General features: G+C 38.4%; 2 protein-coding genes across 3 annotated transcripts in view; one reads left to right on the top strand and one right to left on the bottom strand.

The window, feature by feature from the left end:
• Window positions 1-19,057, bottom strand: part of GTF2F2 (general transcription factor IIF subunit 2) — a 132,280-nt gene that overhangs the window by 66,633 nt on the left and 46,590 nt on the right. The window lies entirely within an intron of this gene.
• KCTD4 (potassium channel tetramerization domain containing 4) lies at window positions 8,697-10,321 on the top strand. Its single transcript, XM_040991374.1, has one exon. It carries the CDS (start codon window positions 8,885-8,887, stop codon window positions 9,662-9,664), a length of 780 nt encoding a protein of 259 aa, XP_040847308.1. The 5' UTR covers window positions 8,697-8,884; the 3' UTR covers window positions 9,665-10,321.

Genomic DNA, 19,057 nt, shown 5'->3' with positions numbered 1-19,057 from the left:
ACAAAACAAACAAAAAAAAACTGTCAAATTAGGTATGGGTGGATAATCAGAGATTGAAAGAGCAGCATGAAGGACCTGAATTTATACTGTGTTTCAGTGTCTTAAGTTCCTGCTCCTTTTTGAAGCAACCAAAACCAAAAATCTAAATTACAGCTTTCATTTTTTGAAGAAAAACAAACAAAAACAAAAAACAAAACAAAAAAACCAAAAGACACATGGTGAATCAGCACTCCATGCTCAAAGGCCTTGCACATGCAATCAGCTGGTAAATGTACTTTTATAATTCCTAAAATAAAATATTTAAGACAGATAGAACCGCATATTGAGATTTAAAAAATAATTTCCTAGCTTTTAATTTAACTGGCTACTGGTCCTTTCATTTGGGCTAAGGCATTCAAAACTAGAATGTGTTAAGGTTATAAAATACAGAGAGCAATGCAGCCGGAGACAGACTATTTTACAGCCCAAAGAAGAGTTCTGAAAGAGGAGACAAGCATATGTCCAAACTTGAAAACATGTCAGATTTCACTGGGAACAAGATAGGAAAGAAAAGTGCGAAAGGTGGAGGCTCTTGGTATGTGCCAATGCTTCTTCTCATGGTCTTCTGGACCTGGAATTTTCAACTAAGGGACTCAAATCACATGGCTGTACCAGTCCTCTGAAAAAAAGCTACACAAGCCCATCCTACTGAAGGCCTCATACAGGCTCAGTTCCTACTTTTGTTTGAGTTTGGACATTTGTTCAATTCTTAGATTCTGGGACGTATTCTAGAATCCTTTCTAAATTTTCCCATGGCCACCTACCCTGTTTGTCCAGCTTGGTTTGCTAACTAATTTCTGCTCCTTGAAACCAAAAGAACAAGTATGCACAAACACCGTTGCTAACATTATCTTTTTTTAAATGTATACCCTGTCACTTAGTTTCTGAAAAATTTAAAGAGCAAGTTACATAAAATATGTCTTATAAAAAAGAATGGAAGGCTTCCAGTTATGTTTCTGTTGTGAATTAGCACTGTTACTTTGGAGAAATAAATTCTGGGCCATGGTGTCTATATAATGCAATCACTGGAACCTCTGAGATCTTTCCTACTTATATTTTACCAGAAAAACATTGGCTTTACTCATCAGCTGAAGACATTTTATTATTTCAGTGAGGTTTGTTTGGTTTGCTCTAGTATATACTAAAGGACCCAGATGTAATTAAATTTTAACTGAGTGAAAATATTTCTTTCAAGCCACTGCAAAAACCGAAACTGCCCAAGAAGTGACAAAGGTTAACGTGCTGCCTCCAGGCTGAACCTTTCTACTCTGCTTTTGAACTTAAGATATTCTCGTTTGGGACAACTGAAAAGGCTGACTAGCATTTTTTTTTTTTTACCAGTCAAGGAAATTCTTAGTTTGAACAAGTAGTGACTAAGGAGAAGGGTGCTTATTAGCATTGGCATGTAAACAATGAGATCAGGTATGTGTGGAAGTCACAGACATCAGGAAGTTAGAGGCATTCAATTCATAAGATCATTCTGGATCCAGCTGAATGTCGGCAAGAGCTCATCCAACTCCGGTGAAGACACAGACCAAGCAGGTTGATAACCAAGACACTGAAGGGATCCTCAAGACTCAGTTACTGCCTTGATTCTTCCTTACATCACACCTGTGCCTATACTCACTGGAAAAAGATAGAGGTAATATTCTCAAAGAGCAAGTACATTCAAAAGGTAAACCATTTTTAGTATTTCATAGTTGTTTGCTTTCTTTTCATGTAACATAATTTCTTCACTTTTTTTTTATTATTGTTATCCTGTGATTCTCAGATGAGGCCTATGGTACAAGTCACTTGGCATTTTAACCAGTTAGGTAAACTTCCTATGCCTATATTATGATAAGTTGATCTGTACTCAGCTATGCAAATTGATGTTTGCATTTCTATTTAATCTTCAAGAATTTTAGGAATAAACAATAATGAACAGATTTCAAGAAAACTACAAGGTTAGCACTTGATTATCTTAAAGGTAATGAATAAGTAATCACATATTATGTGCTTTTTCCATGAACTTTTTTGAAGGTCTCTCATATGTTCGCTGTGCTAGATGTTCCCAATTTTGAGCACGATATTAAAACCATAATTTGAGAACTGCAACTTAGGATTTAGAAAACATATCAACTCATTCACTCTGGAATGGCAGTAGGAGGGAAGGAAGGTACTTTTCTGTGGTGCAATGCTAACAAAAGTCACTGTGAAAACAAAAACAACCCCCCCAAACAACAACAACAACAACAACAAAACAAACCAGTAACCCAGAAATAGAAAGAAAAGTGGCTAGCTAAAGTACAAAGTGGAAACTTTTCTTAAAAAGATTTATTTAACTTTATTTGAAATGTAGATTTATGGAAACCAAATGAGAGACAGAGAGACCTTCCATCCACTGGTTCACCCCCCAAATGGCCACAAAGCTTAGAGCTGAGCAGGTTCCCAGGGGCCTGGAGCCTCTTCTGGGTCTTCCACTTGGGTACAGGGCCCACTGACTTGGGCTATCTTTTGCTGCTTTTCCAGATACATAATCAGGGAACTGAATCACAAGTAGAACAGCCAGGACTCAAGCTGTTGTCCATCTGGGATGCTCTTGTTCTCTTTACCGTGCATTATTAGTTATAGTAGTAGTAGTAGCTTATTAATTTATGTTTTTTCAAGTACTCTGAAATTAAAGACCCCCACAATGAAAGGGTAGAGGTCAATCACCACTCTTCAACACATTCATTTCCTTAACATGATGCTTCAACTCTGTTTTATCATCCATCATAGGGAACTTAAATACACACAACACTGACTGGACCCATTCCCAGATTCTGTGTTTAGTGTGCTGTGGGAGCATTTTTATAACCCCTACAGATCACTTTAACTCTTTCTTTATCTCTCTCCACTTCCTATCACCTATACACAGACACGTCTTCCTTTCCTCTCTTCCCATAAATTTAATTTTCTCATGATACGAGGGGAATAATTTATAGGGCTGCCTAAATATTTCATTAACTCAAAGATGACATCAATCGTACTATTCACAATTATCTAATGTACCACTAAGATAAAATACTGATATTAAACTTTAATAAGTCAATCATTTAAAGATAGACTTCAATATCAGAAACAAGTATGAGAAATGCACAGGTCCTGGCGTGATGTCTCAGTGGCTAAATCCTTGCCTTGCACATGCCATGATTCCATATGGGTGCCAGTTCATGAACTGGCTGCTCCACTTCCCACCCAGCTCCCCGCTTGTGGCTTGGGAAGGCAGCAGAGGATAGTCCAAGGCCTTGGGATCCTAACCCTGTCTGGGAGACCCACCAGAAGCTCCTGGCTCCTGATCAGCTCAACTCCAGCTGTTGCAGCACTTGGGGAGTGAACCAAGAGGAAGATCTTTCTCCTTGTAAATCTGCCTTTCCAATGAAAATAAACAGATCTATACCTAATTTTTTTTTAAAGAAAAAATGTAAAATACATTAGAGTTTCTAACCCTAAGTTAAAACTCCTTTCCTCTATGAATAATAAGGTACACTTGCTCCCGTAAGTCACAAGCTTTTCCATCTCTTCAGGTCCCCTTCTCTCCTCTACATAAACCAGCCCCGAGAGACACAGAGGATATGAAGACAGTAACAGGAAGTTCAATGGGAAGGTCCAGCGTTTAGGAGAAAAGACCCCCCCCCCCCCGGTCAATGACTTCATAACATCATCATCTTTTCAGTCCCTCATCTTGAGACTGTAAATAATGGGCATTAACCTAAAAATACCTTCTTTCCAGAGATGGCAAAATTTCAATTTGCTTAACAGCACTATAGAAATAAGTTCAGTACAACATTATAATTTCAATGTTCATTTGAAATGGCACACAGAAGTGCTTTGCTCATCGGGTTACAATAAAAATTTCCAGTGAATAATTAAGCATAGGCTAGTTTAAACGACTTTTTTAACCAACTTAATGTATGACTTCTGCTTATAAAATTATAAAACAGGTCTCCCTGAAACACTGTTTCAAAGTACATTCAAAATAGGAACTAATAGAATTTGTAAATTGTCAAGTTTACCCATGTGATTAAAAAGAAAGAAATGTGGAATGGAATTTTGTCTGAGCTTCTTGATTAGTCTGTCATTTGTGTTTTATTCTTTTCTATATTCCTCAAATGAGGCTTAAACTGGCTTATGCAGCCAAGGCTCTTGAGTTTCTTTGAACATTCAGTTCAACATCAATACATTGACAGAGCATTCATCAGAGTGGAATCAAATAGTCACACTCACATGGTCTTCACCTAGAAAGGTGCAAGCACTCTACGCAGTTACGAGATGCCGTAGACAGCAACCTAAGAAAGTTGCCACAGTGTTTGTGTTAGTCCGGTACCAGCCCCAGACAACACTGAATGAGGATCAATGTTGAATTTCAAAATGAACCTGAAGTTTTGCCGACGAAGTAGAATTGAAGTACATGGAGAAATCCCCAATTCTTAACATATGTCAATATTACATGACATAATTTATTTTTAACAAATATACACAAGAACTAATGTAAAATATTCATAGGTGAATACAAAAATAAATGTTTCTCACATTCAACACTATTCAATAAAGGAAGCTATGAAGAAACCAGCCATATGTTTAAAAAAAATCTGAAGGGAGGGAGGGAGTACAGATGAATGGAAGGAAGCAAGCAAGGTAGGAAAGGAGAGAGGGCATGAGGGAGGGAGGGAATAAGAGAGAAAGACAGGCAGGCAGGCAAACAGGCAGCTGGTGAAAGGTGAAGGAAGGGCAAAGTGAATGACCTTGAAAATGTGAGGAAGTTCAGGGCAGGGAAACAATAAAACATAAAGGTGCCTTTCCAACTGTGGCTGATTTTACTTTCGTTCTAAGAAATAGAACTAATCCTTTAAAAAGACTGGCACAGAAATCAAAATCATTTGGTAGAAGTACAGAATGTGGATAGAGAAGCACTGCGTTCTTAGCAAAGGTGTGAGAAGCAGTACGTGAATTTCAAGGAGGCAAGGTTGGTGAATCCAAAGAAATAATCAAATCTTGCTATCTTCCAACCAGGAGATACCTCTGTGGTAAGATCTACTTCCTTCTATGACAAGAGAGTGTCCTGGATACATAAATGAGCAAGTCTATATTATGATGATATCATGTGTAGATAATGGCAGACAAAAATTCTTCCTAGTCCTGAAGTAAGTTCTGAATAACCCACATGGTAAGAGAATAGCATTACCTTATAGTACAAAGTTTTGCCAGAATTTGATTAGGGATTGGGTTCAATTAACAATAGGCTAAGCTAACACCATGGATCTATTTAAATATTCAAAGTTAGCTTATGGGCTCTTTTACAGGAAGTTATAGATGTCTCAGATAAAGGTGATAAAACTTGGTGAGCTGGCTTGGAGTGTGTAAGCTAAGCTTCTGCCTGCAGCACCAGCACTGCATATGGGCACGTGTTTATGTCCTGGCTACTCCACCTGTGATCTGGGAAAGCAGCAGAGGATGGCTCAGGTGCTTGGGCCCTTATACCCACGTGAGAGACCCAGAAAAAGCTCCTGGCTCCTGGCCTTGGAACAGCCCAACCCTGACTATATAATGAGGTGGGGGCTGGAGTGAGGGTAGGGAACCAGCAGATGGAAGATCTCTGTCTCTCCTTCTCTTTGTAAATCTTTAAAAACAAATAAATAAAAGGTGATCAAACTCTAAAATAAGGCTAACATACTTGGGCCTCCACCTTTTACAATTTTAAATCCTTCTGCCTGAAAAGGCAGGTAAGCCTCAAATCTAATGGTCAGGTTCATCTAGAAGAGCTGGTCTTCTATGCTGAAACCACTGAGCTGATTCATTGCAGTTTCTGTCTGCAGGGCGGGTGGGGGAGGAAAAAGTCATATAAACCAGGGTACATGTACTAAATTACCATTTTAGGGCCTACAAATAAATACAAACTTAGACCACAGAGAAGTCGAGCTGGCCTTCTAAAGAAAGGTATGTGTACTCCTAACAGGCAGCAATGATTAACAAAACCTCTTCAATTTCTGTGAACTGCAGTAATCTTGCCTTAATGGGGGCAACGCAGGGAAAAGGAGGCAAGGTGTGGTCTACTGGGTGCCATTTGTCAAGACTGCAAGTTGGGACAAAAAGGACACAAAAGGAAAGCTCTATGGATTTATATTTGCTTTTACTTAAAGACACTAAAACAAGCCTTCATTTACACAATTGTGCTGGGCCCAGGAAGCAAGCAAATCCTACATTACAGGTGTGCAAAAGCCAAGAGTGTAGAGGAAAGTCTAGGTGAGCAATAAAGACTGAGGGGCACATGATGGGTGGCTCACTAATTTGCCCAGGCACACCTGGAGCCGAAAGCACATCAGTGCCTTTGGAAATCCAGTAAGAGAAATCAGCAGCGTGCGAGTTAGCATGTGTAGGTGGCTCTATTGTGAGGCTGAGGGGTTGGTGGGCCCCATTCCAACATTCTTGGGGCACCAAAGGACAGACCAAACCTGAAAGGAAGCAGATTCAGTGTTACACAGTATTCAACTGCATTAAATTACTTAAACTCTTAAGAAAATTCCAGGGCCTGGAGCGCCGTAGCCTAGTGACTAAAGTCCTTGCCTTGCATGTGCCAAGATCCGATATGGGCATTGGTTTGTGCGCTGCCGGCCCTGCTTCCCATCCAGCTCCCTGCTTGTGGCCTGAGATAGCAGTCGAGGATGGCCCAAAGCTTTGGGACCCTCCACCCACATGGGAGACCTGGAAGAGGCTCCTGGCTTCAGATCGGCTCAGCTCTGGCCGTTGCACCCACTTGGAAAGTGAATCAGGACAGATCTTTTCTTTATCTCCTCCTCTCTGTATATCTGCCTTTCCAATAAAAACAAATAAATCTTAAAAAAACAAAAAACCACAAAAACCGCCAGCAAGGTTTTCACCATTATACTACAGCTATGTTATACCAATTCTGTCCCATAAAAATCTACAAATAAAACTGCCAGGCTTGTGTTGATTTTCCTACTATATGATGAGAATCATATGCAGTGGCCATTTGTAATGAGAAATAAAATTTCTACAAATGCATCTCCAAAGTTGAGAACAGTATGTCTCAAAAAGGCATAGCCATAGAAAAGATACTTAAAAGAACAGAATCAACATACATAAGGTTGTCAGAACACAGGAATTACTGCTTCTTAAATGCTGCAGAACTGAAGCATGTGTCTAAGGCTTGGCTATGCCACTAGAAAGCTGTAAAGTCCCAGACAAAACACCAAAATTTCTCCAGGATGCAATTACATCTTTGGTAAAACAAGTAAGATAAATTTCATGGACTAAACAAAAACATAGTTATAAGAATGTTACGGCTTAGTTCTCTTGTTTAATTTCAGTGGGCTTTTGAAAATCTCAGTAACAGATAAATGATAAATGCAAAATCTGCCATAATTAATAATACATAGATTTCAATAAATGAAGAAAATATTATTTAAAGAAAATAAAGGGTATTTTTGGAAAGATTTGCTCCAATACTTCAACCAGCATTAAGCTTAGAATTTTTAAGACACCTCTAATGCAATAAAGTATATACACACATCAGAGTAATATAAACCCTGTAGACTAACTCTAAAACCAAAGTAGATCCTCAGAATAATTCAGTAAATGGGGGGGGGGGGAGACCCCAAACAAACAAAAAATAAAGTACTGAGGACAGCGTCCACATTTCTTATCACTGGGTCACTGAATTCTAGAAATCAAAGTTCAGAACCTTAAAAATGCCTGGAAAGGCAAGTTGTAGCAATAGGAAGCTAAGAGGTAGAAAGGACATTACATTTACTCTATTCTGGTTCCCAAGTCAAAAAACAAAAAAGGCTAGGCATTGGGCTTGTCTTTCTCCCTTTGAGAAACAGACACGGAATCATCCATGGCACTATTATCTAGCAGGTACTTCCATGCTCCATCCTGCTCCTATTGTTCCAAGACAAGGCGCACACATACGCAGACGCATGCACAGGCACAAACCCAACACAGTTACAGTATATGTTACAGTAGCCACATTTTTGTTCCATTCTGAAGCAGCTTTAGGGTAACACAAACTTGTGAATTTCCACAGGATATCTTAACTAAGAAATAAAAAAAGATTACTCAAAAGTTGGGGTTTTTTTTTTGTCTTAGGTTAAAAAAATGATATCCTTTTGTTATGGAAGCTGTCAGAAAAATTTATTCTGATTTATTTAAATCAAGCATTGTCCAAGTCAGTTTCCTATGCAAATTCAATTAAATTCAAGTGCATCATCACAATGACATGTTTAAATATTCTTAGCTATGTTTCAAATATGAGTACTCCACTGTGAAATGTGTACTGTTTTACAGGATAACAAATTCTATACATTTATAGTTTCTTTAAACTTAGGTTTTCTACTTATGATTCACTTTAAAAATAACACTAATTAAATGTGCATGGTTTTCAAAAGATGACCCTATTATTCAGTATTAAACATATCTAAGAAATAATTTAAAAGCCATTTAGCAAATACTCCATATGTGACTGAAGTATTAAACATTTGTAACTACTTAGCTGGCAAGAGGAAATTAAATTTATTCTGAGGAGCTCTCACTTGAAGGACTATGCATGAAAATCCTCTCTCAACAAATCCCTTCCCTGATACAGTTAAATGCAAATTCTCCCTTCCGTCTTACTCCAGAAAGCTCCTGCACACATAGCTGATACGCCACCTACTGCAAAGCTGAGCTGACAGCGCAGGCGATGCTGCCAGCGTTTCCATTCCCTCGCCAGGCTGGGACTGAATAAAGGCGTGTTTGTGTGGCAGTATTCCTTTTTAAAAAATCTCCAAGCCAAGAAGAACAAGCTGAAATAGCATCTTCAAAAATGGAGCGTAAAATAAACAGAAGAGAAAAAGAAAAGGAGTGCGAGGGGAAATATAACAGCCTGGAGGATGCTGACCAAGGAAAGAACTGCAAATCCACACTGATGACCCTCAACGTTGGTGGATATCTATACATTACTCAAAAACAAACACTGACTAAGTACCCGGACACCTTCCTTGAAGGGATAGTCAACGGAAAAATCCTCTGCCCGTTCGACGCTGATGGTCACTACTTCATAGACAGGGATGGGCTCCTCTTCAGGCACGTCCTAAACTTCCTACGAAATGGAGAACTTCTATTGCCCGAAGGGTTTCGAGAAAATCAACTTCTTGCACAAGAGGCAGAATTCTTTCAGCTCAAGGGATTGGCTGAAGAAGTGAAATCCAGGTGGGAGAAAGAACAGTTAACACCCCGGGAGACCACTTTCTTAGAAATAACAGATAACCATGATCGCTCGCAGGGACTGAGAATCTTCTGCAATGCTCCTGATTTCATATCCAAAATAAAATCTCGCATCGTGCTGGTGTCCAAAAGTAGGCTGGATGGGTTTCCGGAGGAGTTTTCCATATCATCAAACATCATTCAGTTCAAATACTTCATCAAGTCTGAAAATGGCACTCGACTAGTACTAAAGGAAGACAACACCTTTGTCTGCACCTTGGAAACTCTAAAGTTTGAAGCTATAATGATGGCTTTAAAGTGTGGTTTTAGATTGCTGACCAGCCTGGATTGTTCCAAAGGGTCAATTGTTCACAGCGATGCACTTCATTTTATCAAGTAATTACCTGTGTCTTGGACAAAAGCAACAAGCATGCAGCCAGCAAGCTTTGGAAAACCACAGCATCCAAGGAATCCCAAATAACGTGTCCAGCTAGCTCTGAACTACAGAGCCCTGCTGCTAATCAATTACTGTGAGCTAACGGTATGTAAATCTTATCGCTAAAGATGTCCTTCTCCCGGGGGTATTCCTGCTGTTCAGACTGGTTCACCTACACTGAAAACAGTAACCAAACACTGTAAATAAAGATGGAATGCCTTTGCTATTCGTTTGTTTTTCCTTAAGCTGTCTTTTAATTAGAATGTGTTGGGGACTTGCACAAAATAAGCATGTACATGATCTATTGTTGATTTAAGTAAATGGTAATAAAGTATTTTCAGGGGCCATATGATTTAAAATCTTTTCTACTAATCAGAAAAACCTACAGACAAATTGAACTTGGTAAAATTAACCGCTGAGGGCTAAAGAGATGTGCAGATCTATCTAAAACAAACCTATTTATACTTAAGCACAATGTACATTGTAACAAAGTAATGGGGCTACTGGTTTGATTTTTATTAGCAGGCACTAAGAGCCTATTCAGAGTTTCTGTATTTCAGACGAGGATATAGGCTGAAATGGTATTCTGCTAAAAATTCCTAGAGAACTGCTTGATGACAATAAAAAAATAAAAACATTGCTAGCTTCTTTGTGTAAATCATTGTGATTAAAAAGTTACATGTGTCACTTCAAGAATGAATAAACTATTGGGTGATTTTTACACAGCAGTATATGTTACTGTAGTCCACAGGCAGACTACAGTAACTCTGGCTGCTCTTCCAAGTGACAAATATCAGCAAATCCATTTCTCTACAGGCTAGGCTCCAACACGACACTTAGTTTCAGTAGACTAAGTGGTATTAGTGGAATGACAAGATTTCTTTCTCAGAATAAATACTAAATAGTGTTTACTTCTCAATCTCAAAAATGTTACATGAATATCACTAAATATGAAGAGCTGTGTTCTATATTTTAATACCGACACCACGTTAATTATGTCATGTTAGACAAATTGTTATTGAATTGAGTTTTACATATGGCTGCTTGAAGAAAATAATCTATAAACTTAATTAGAATGCATATCTTTCCCTTCATAAAGAGCTAAACTGTCTCTGCCATTTACTCTGGCTCCTAAGGGCAAATTATACCAAAAATTTGCTCCCTTTAAAATCATTTTATTAAAAATCAAATAATTAAAACTGGTAACAAAACCTGAGTTTTAATAAACTTCTACAATAGTTTTTTGAAAATCCTGACTGATGTTAAATTAGCAAATATGTCAATTAAGTTTGGGCACTTGTAAAAACTTAGAATACAGGAACAAAGTCAGTATTTACTCCCAAAACTGTAACTGACTTCAGTTGTAACACTAAGGTAAACATAAAACTGGCAGCACATAATAAACAAACCTTTCAAATCTGTTATATAAAAAAAAGTTCTTATAAAAATTCATATTAAAAACAACAAACTCCACATTAACGACACAGCTTGCTTTATGCAAACTAAGCAGAAAATGCTTCTACTAAAACATGTAATTATCTCTTAAGACTTTCTAAATGGCCTAATTAAGATTTAAAGACACTATAAAAATAGGGCAAATTTATTTCAGAAATCACTACATTTGAGTTGAGATCCCATGCCAGCTCTCATGATTTGATTTTTCCTTGACATTTCCAATTGGTATTTAAAAAAATGGTAGTGATTTAATGTCAAAGTAAGGTTTTCTTTACAGATAATAAAAACAGCCCAGACATATCTTTTAACAGGCATTATACCTATTTCCTTGGAAATACTACAAATAAGGTTTTTGCATTGATTCACAAAATGAGAAATCAACTGTTATGAAGTTGTTACTGATAGAAACTTCTAAGGAAACCAGATTCAATTTTATGTAGCATTTCGAAACATTTTATCTGGCTGCACTTAATTCCTCACTAAGATTTTGATAAATCACAATATTGTTAAGCAATCTAATAAGCTATAAGGAATAATTTTTTTAAAACATTTATTTTCATGTTTATTGGAAAGAGAGGAAGATCTTCTGACCATTGATTCACTTTCCAAGCAGCCGCAATGGCTGGAGCTGAGCCAATCCGAAACCAGGAGCCAGGAGCCTTCCCTAGGTCTTAATGTGGGTGGAGGGTCCCAAGGCTTTGGGCCATCCTCAACTACCCTCCCCGGACACAAGCAGGGAGCTGGATGGGAAGCAGGACTGCCAGGTTTAGAACTGGTAGCCATATGGGTTCTTGGTGCATGCAAGGCGAAGACTTTAGCCACTAGGCTACTGCGCTGGGTCCAAGAAGGAAGAATTTTTGATAAGGCTAACATTCATAACTTTCCAATAAATGTTCTCTTAAATTAAAAATTAATTTACCTGGACATACAAATTTAACTACCTAAATACTATGCTCTGTTTGCATAGAAAATACCTACTTTTTATTTTTATGTCTACAACTATTCAAAAATACCATTTTAAAAAACCCACATAAAATACCAATCACAATGTCAGAGTGAGACCCCCACAGTATTTTTGTTTGCAGTCATGGAAAAACTACTCTAATCTTTTCTCTAAAGCAAATATTGTTTCAAAGAACAAATCACAAAGTGACTATCTTTTCTTTTCAAAAAGATAATAAAAAAAAGTAGGCTAGCTACAGTTGCCATGAGCCAATCATGGAATCCTTCCATATGGATTCCACACAGTGATTCTGGTTACCATCCTTAAAATATGAAAAATAAAACCAGCTGATGGCTGCTGCTAAATTTTAAAATGCATAATACAACATAAAGAATACATGACAAGAATTTTCAAATAATACAAGCAAAATTACCATCCTAGATTTTAGATGACACTGAATAAGCATGTTGTTTGTGTTTTTTATAATTGCCTAATTTCAAATACTACTTTTAAGATCAATTCTCAAAGCACAAACAGGCCTGAGAAAGGTGCTATTCGTTTCTCCTTCTATGAGAAGAAGTAGAACCAAGGTTCGTGAGGCTAGGTTTAAGAGTTTCCACACCAGAACCTATAACTCCTAGAACCTGGTTGGAAACGGTCATTCACCAAGTAGATATACAAGAGGGATATCAAAATAAAGGTTGCCCTTTTCCCCTTTCCTAGCTCTGCCCCGTCCTCCCCTGCATTGGCAGCCCCCTCATCCTGCCGCCTTGGCAGGAGACGTGTCCCTTCGTCTTCTCTCCCCCGGATCCCCACTCCTGCTCCTACTCTGTGATAAAAAAAATAAAATAAGAAAATCAAGGTTTGTCTCACTTGATACAATCCCACAATGCCTACATTCCAAAAATGTTGAGTGAAAAACTGAACTCTGAAAAAGCAAATAATCTTTTTAATGTCATGCCTTATCATTTAAAGAAGATGAATCATCCATCAGATTTGTCTGTTAATGAATCTAGATTTTTGCATACCAAGTTTGCAGAAAAAGGAGTTAACTTTTTTTGACTTGTATAATCAACAGACTGATTATTATGAGAAAAAATACAGCACAGTGAAACTCACATGAATTCTGGAGTTAGATTTAAGTTAAAATCCCTTTACTGACCACCAACTTGATTACATGATCACATAAGCAAGATTCTTATTGCTTCAAAAAATTTTTTGTATCTTCACAGAAAAATGGGGATAATAATGGTTATTGGAAACGTTTTTTTTGGTAAGATTTAAATTCATTTCAGAATTGTATAGGAAGAGCTTCCATTAATAGGCCTTCAACAAAATCACTGTTATCTGGTACTTTCATGACATAAACACAAATAATGGACACAAAACTGCATATTTACATTAATTAGGCTGAACAAAAAGGGGAACTTTGAACAAACTCATGCTTAATTCTGTGATAAAAGGCACAAGAATGTAAATTGTATCAAGCAAACATTTTCATTAGTTTAAAAATACGCACTATGAGCTTCCTTAGACTTTATTTTCTAGCTTCATGTTAAACTCTTTAAAACAAACAAATAAACACATAGCTACTATTTTATCAGCTATTTAAAATCTGTCAGTTGTAATACTTCTTCTAATGTAATCTAATGTAAAGCTTGTTTGGAGCAGGGCATTGTGGCATAATGAAGCTGCCACCCTCATACCAGCATCCCATATGGATGACAGTTCATGTTCCAACTACTCCACTTTTGATCCAGCTTCCTACTAATGGCATGGGAAAAGCAGCAGATGTTCCAAATGTTTTGGGCGCCTGCCCATGTGGAAGACCTGACAGAGGCTCCTAGCTCCTGGCTTCAGACAGGTCCAGGCCAAGTAACTGCGGTTCCCTGGGTAGTAAGCCATTGGAGGGAAGACCCCTCTTTCTCTGCCCCTCCAACTCTGTAACTCTTTCAAATTAAAAGAAAAAAACTTTTTTTTAAAAGATATGCTTCTTGGGCCCAGCGCAGTAGCCTAGTGGCTAAAGTCTTCGCCTTGCATGCACCAAGAACCCATATGGCTGCCAGTTCTAAACCTGGCAGTCCTGCTTCCCATCCAGCTCCCTGCCTGTGGCCTGGGAATGCAATCAAGGCCATGGAACCCTGTACCTATGTGGGAGACCCGGAAGAAGCTCCTGGCTCCTGGCTTCGGATTGGTTCAGCTCCAGCCGTTGCAGCCGCCTGAGGAGTGAACCATCAGATAGAAGCTTTTCCTCTCTGTCTCTCCTCCTCTCTGTATATCTAACTGCCTTTTCAATAAAAATAAATAATCTTTAAAAAAAAAAAAAAGAAATGTTGACAATTCAGACCAGATGTCTTTTTTTTAAAAAAGATATGCTTATCTAAGAAAATATGATTAAATGTTAAATATCTTAAACTGCAATGGTGGTATTATTCAGGGTTAAAATTATAGCACCTGAATCATAATTATTCTTGCTAATGAGAAACAGATGTAATAAGGACTATCCAAAGCAGCATGTAGCTGAGAAATTGCTTGTATTTACCTTTGAGAACTATAGTTGCTTTCTCTATAGTAGGCTTATCTTCTTAATCACGTTGTGCTTAAGCTAATATTAAAATTAATTTACTTTTGTCAAAACACCAATGAAGTAATGAAAAAAAAAGCATGTACTGGGCAGAGATAAATATCTAAGATTAAATCTGAAATGTACCTGAGTTATTTATAAGTAAGTGATTTATATTCCTATTTATTTTCTTGCAAAAATACACAATGGTTCAAGATCTACATTGTTAATAAGGGTTAGATGATCAGTAGAGAAAAATATCAAAGACATCTACAATTGATAGGTGATTCTTAGAGTATATTTTAGTCTTACAAATCTGTTTACTTTTAATGGACAGATCATATTTGCATATATTTATTAACCAATATGTTTTTTAAAAAAAGATTTATTTATTTATTTGAACTCCAAAATAACAGAGAGGGAGATCTTCCATCTGCTGATTCACTCCCTAGATGGCTACAATGGCCAGGCCTGGGCTACACTGAAGCCAGCAGCTCAGAAATCCCTCTGGGATTCCTATGTGGGTAGAGTGGCTTCAACACTTGAGCCAGCAGCTACTGCTTCCTGAGACACATGAGCAGTAACTAGAATGGGAGCAGAGTACTTGGGACTCGAACCAGAAACTTCAACAAGGGATGCAATCATAAGCACTGGCTCAACCTGCTTCACCACAATACTAGGCCAGAGGGAAGCAGGCTTTTCTAAAATGTTATTTTGGTTCCCAATTAAATTTCCCTCTCCTTTTTCTATGTCTTAAAGGAAATTCAGATATCAGGTCAAAAGAGGAAGTTCAAATATACATCTTGCTATTACAAAATATATATTGCAAAAATCATTAGATGACAGATACAGAGAAAATAAAAGTTATGTATAAACAAATTGAAAATATTTAAAATTTCATGAGTTAAAATTGAGATATTCAGTGAAGCCAAAAGCTATGTATGCAGTAAATAAGATTCTCATACTTGATCTTAGCCAAAAGGCCGAGAAGCCATAGTAAGTAAGATTCTCAAATTCCACTTTACATCTAAATAAAAGATGTAATTTTTAAATTTTTGGGTAGATTTTTTAGTTCACTTTATTATAAAAAATGAATATAAACTGAGACTTGAGTTGTGATATAATGGGTTAAACAACTGCTTGCAATGCTGGCATCCCAAATTGGAGCATTAAGTCAAGTCCCAGCTGCTCTGCTTCCAATCCAGCTTTCTGCGAACGTGCCTGGGAAGACGGCAGAAGACAGCCCAAGAACTTGGGCCCCTGATACTCACATGGCAGAGCAGGAAGCAGTTCCTTTCTTGCTCCTGCTCTGGCCTAGCTCAGACCTGGCTGTTGCAACCATTGAGGATTGAACTAGTCGACAGAAGATATCTCTGCCAATGTGCCTTTCAAACAAGTGTTGATTTTTAACAATTAATTTTTTTAAAGATTTATTTTTATTATTTTTTTATTGGAAAGGCAGATATACAGAGAGGAGAGACAGAGAGGAAGATCTTCTGTCCGATGATTCACTCCCCAAGTGAGCGCAACGGCCGATGCTATGCCGATCCGAAGCCAGGAGCCTCTTCTGGGTCTCCCACGAGGGTGCAGGTTCCCAAGGCTTTGGGCTATCCTAGACTGCTTTCCCAGGCCACAGGCAGGGAGCTGGAAGGGAAGCGGGGCTGCCGGGATTAGAACAGGCACCCATATGGAATCCCGGGCGTGCAAGGCGAGGACCTTAACCACTTGCGCCACTGCGCCGGGCCCATTAACAATTAATTTAAGAAAAGGTTTTCTGACTTAAGGCACTGGCAACAAAAAGCAGCTACAAATTTCAATATCAAAGTTTTAAAAAAAATAAAGAAAGTTACTAATGCCACTAACGGATTAAGCTCATACCTCTTCTAAGAAACTGTATAGATTTTCCAAGAATGGAACAGCCCCACCTATTTACCTACATCTTTCCTGCCAGGAAATCATTTATAATTTTAAGTGTCATGCATTATTTTAAAAAGATCGGACCTCTGGGAGAAGTTTGATGCAAGTTGAAAGAGCTATGTGGGAAGTGCTGGTGGATGTGATCCTTTAGCTGAAGAGACAGACAGGTCTGGTATTGGTTGAGGTGTTACCCTGTACTGAGTACTTAGAAGAATTACTAGATACCCTTTACAGCCCCCCAACACAAAACATTTTCAGGAGGTCCTGGGGTAGAGATTACTACTCACTACGTGATGCACTCTCTCACCTTCGTGGTTAGAACCACAGCATGATTTGTGCTGGCACCAGCACCCAGAGTGTTTTTATTCATCTATGGCTGCTAGGTATCACCAAGCTACTAAATTCTTTTGGACATGCTCCTGTAAAGAGTCACAAAGTTGGCTGAGCTTCTTGCCTTCCTGGGGCCTCCATTTTGGTGCCTGTGTTGCTGATGTGATGCCTGTAACTACAGCAGTGTCATTGGATCACTTGGAGGAGCTATAAGCCAATGACAACAGAGAGCTGACAGCCACGAAAGCACCAAGTGTTCCTTAGAATGTCCTTTACGGAGAGACAACTGCATTTAAGTCATGCAAAGAAGGCAGCTATGTTTGAGTCACATTAAACTGAATTGCCTCTTAAAATAGTGAACTCTGACAGAGGTAGGTAGTGTAAGAACCCAGATCTTACAGATGAAAGGAGAGACTCACAGTCAGACAGCTGGGAAGAGACCTTTAAAGTGCCCAGCTCTTAACCATTCTGCTATACTGCCTTCAGGCTGTACTGGAAGTGAGAACCTCAGCAGAGGAGGAGAGCACTGAAAATGGGCAAAATGAAGCTGAAAGCAGGCCAGTAGCTCAACTCCATATTCTAGGCACAAAGAGTGAACTTTTTTTTTTAAAAAAACATAACAGAACAGATAGCTAACATACAGGGAGCTGGGCCTGCCTGGTCAGTATGCAGCCCATTTCTGAGACCTGCGGAAGCACAACCAGAAAAAGGGAGCAGTGCCTGAAGATGAGAGACAGGAAGTCTATCCAGAAAAGACATCTCTGTGAGCCAGCCAGACTTCATCGCACACACAGAATCATTACTGGGTTGAATTCAGAACATCTGAATTCAGGGAGCAACAGGGAGTAACTAACACACTGATTTCTAAAAATGAACTACAATTCTTCAAAGGAGTATCTTTTAAGTAAATATGAGGAGGAAAGGCATTTAAGTATTAAGTAAGCCCAGGAATAACTTTATAGATTTCGGAAATCTACTGTTTCTGCTTTGGAAGTGGTGATGTGAAAAGGGTATAACCCTGTTTCCCTAATACACCAAGCATTTTTTAAATTTAAATTACTTAACATTTTTAATTTATTTTTTTAATGGAAAGGCAGATATACAGAGAGAAGGAGATACAGAGAAAAATCTTCCATCAGCTGGTTCACTCCCCAAATGGCCACAATGGCCAGAGCTAAGCCAATCCAAAGCCAGCTTGCTCCGGGCCTCCCATGTAGGTGCAGGGTCCCAAGGCAGTGTGCTATTGCCTTCCAAGGCTACAGGCAGGGAGCTGGATGGGAAGTGGAGCAGCCACAATATGAACAGGCACCCAGATAGGATCTTGGTGCATGCAAGGGAAGAACTTTGACCAGTAGGTTACCACACTGGGCCCTACCACACCAAGCAAATTTTTAAAAATATTAAAGGACCCACAATATCTCGAGTGTTTTGAGTTTTTTCTAGTCATCTGGAAATAAAAAAGAATACTGAAAAGAAGTGTAGATTTATCCACTGAATTTGTACAACGGAGGAGAACAGACACGGCAATTTCTGAGAAAAAGTAAGGTATGAATGAAGAAACTCAGACAGAGCTCCTTCCGCAGAGAGGCGCACAAGAATAACCAGTCAGAGACTCATCTGTGCCCTAAGGAGCTGCATTATTATCTCCAGCTTTCCAAATCAAAACACTTTTGGTCAATACTTAGAACAATCATGGAGTTTACCTCAATAATATGACGACAGGAACACCAAGAAAAGCTGCAGAACGATTTTGTACACACAAACTAAAATTCTGGTGGCTAAAAGTCATGTACTATTTTGTTTACAAAAAAAAAAAAAAGACATTACAAGTGACCCAAAGACTAATACTAAGTAAATTTTCCTGACTTAGACAGAAATCGGGAACTTTTCATTTTTGTGAACAGTTGTTTGGATATTTCTAACTTCCTTTGCAAGCTAGCTAGATTTACTGAATTTCAAGTCCTGTCTGTAGTTGCCTTGGCAGGCCCCAGACCACATGATTCTGTGGGTCTCATAAGGCCCCGAGGCTGAACATTGGGTACCCCTCTAGGCAACAGTCCTTTATCTGTAGGTTAATAAACTGATTTTCATATTTACCTCTGAAAATTGTTTTTGTATCATACAGCTTTGTAAGACAAAACGTGAAACT

This window comes from Ochotona curzoniae, unplaced genomic scaffold (genome assembly GCF_017591425.1).
Source record: "Ochotona curzoniae isolate NIBS_2020 unplaced genomic scaffold, NIBS_Ocur_1.0 contig_64, whole genome shotgun sequence".
In the NCBI taxonomy this organism is placed as follows: Eukaryota; Metazoa; Chordata; class Mammalia; order Lagomorpha; family Ochotonidae; genus Ochotona; species Ochotona curzoniae.
Note: the sequence above shows the minus strand (reverse complement) of the source record. Positions and strands in the feature narration are given on the sequence as shown.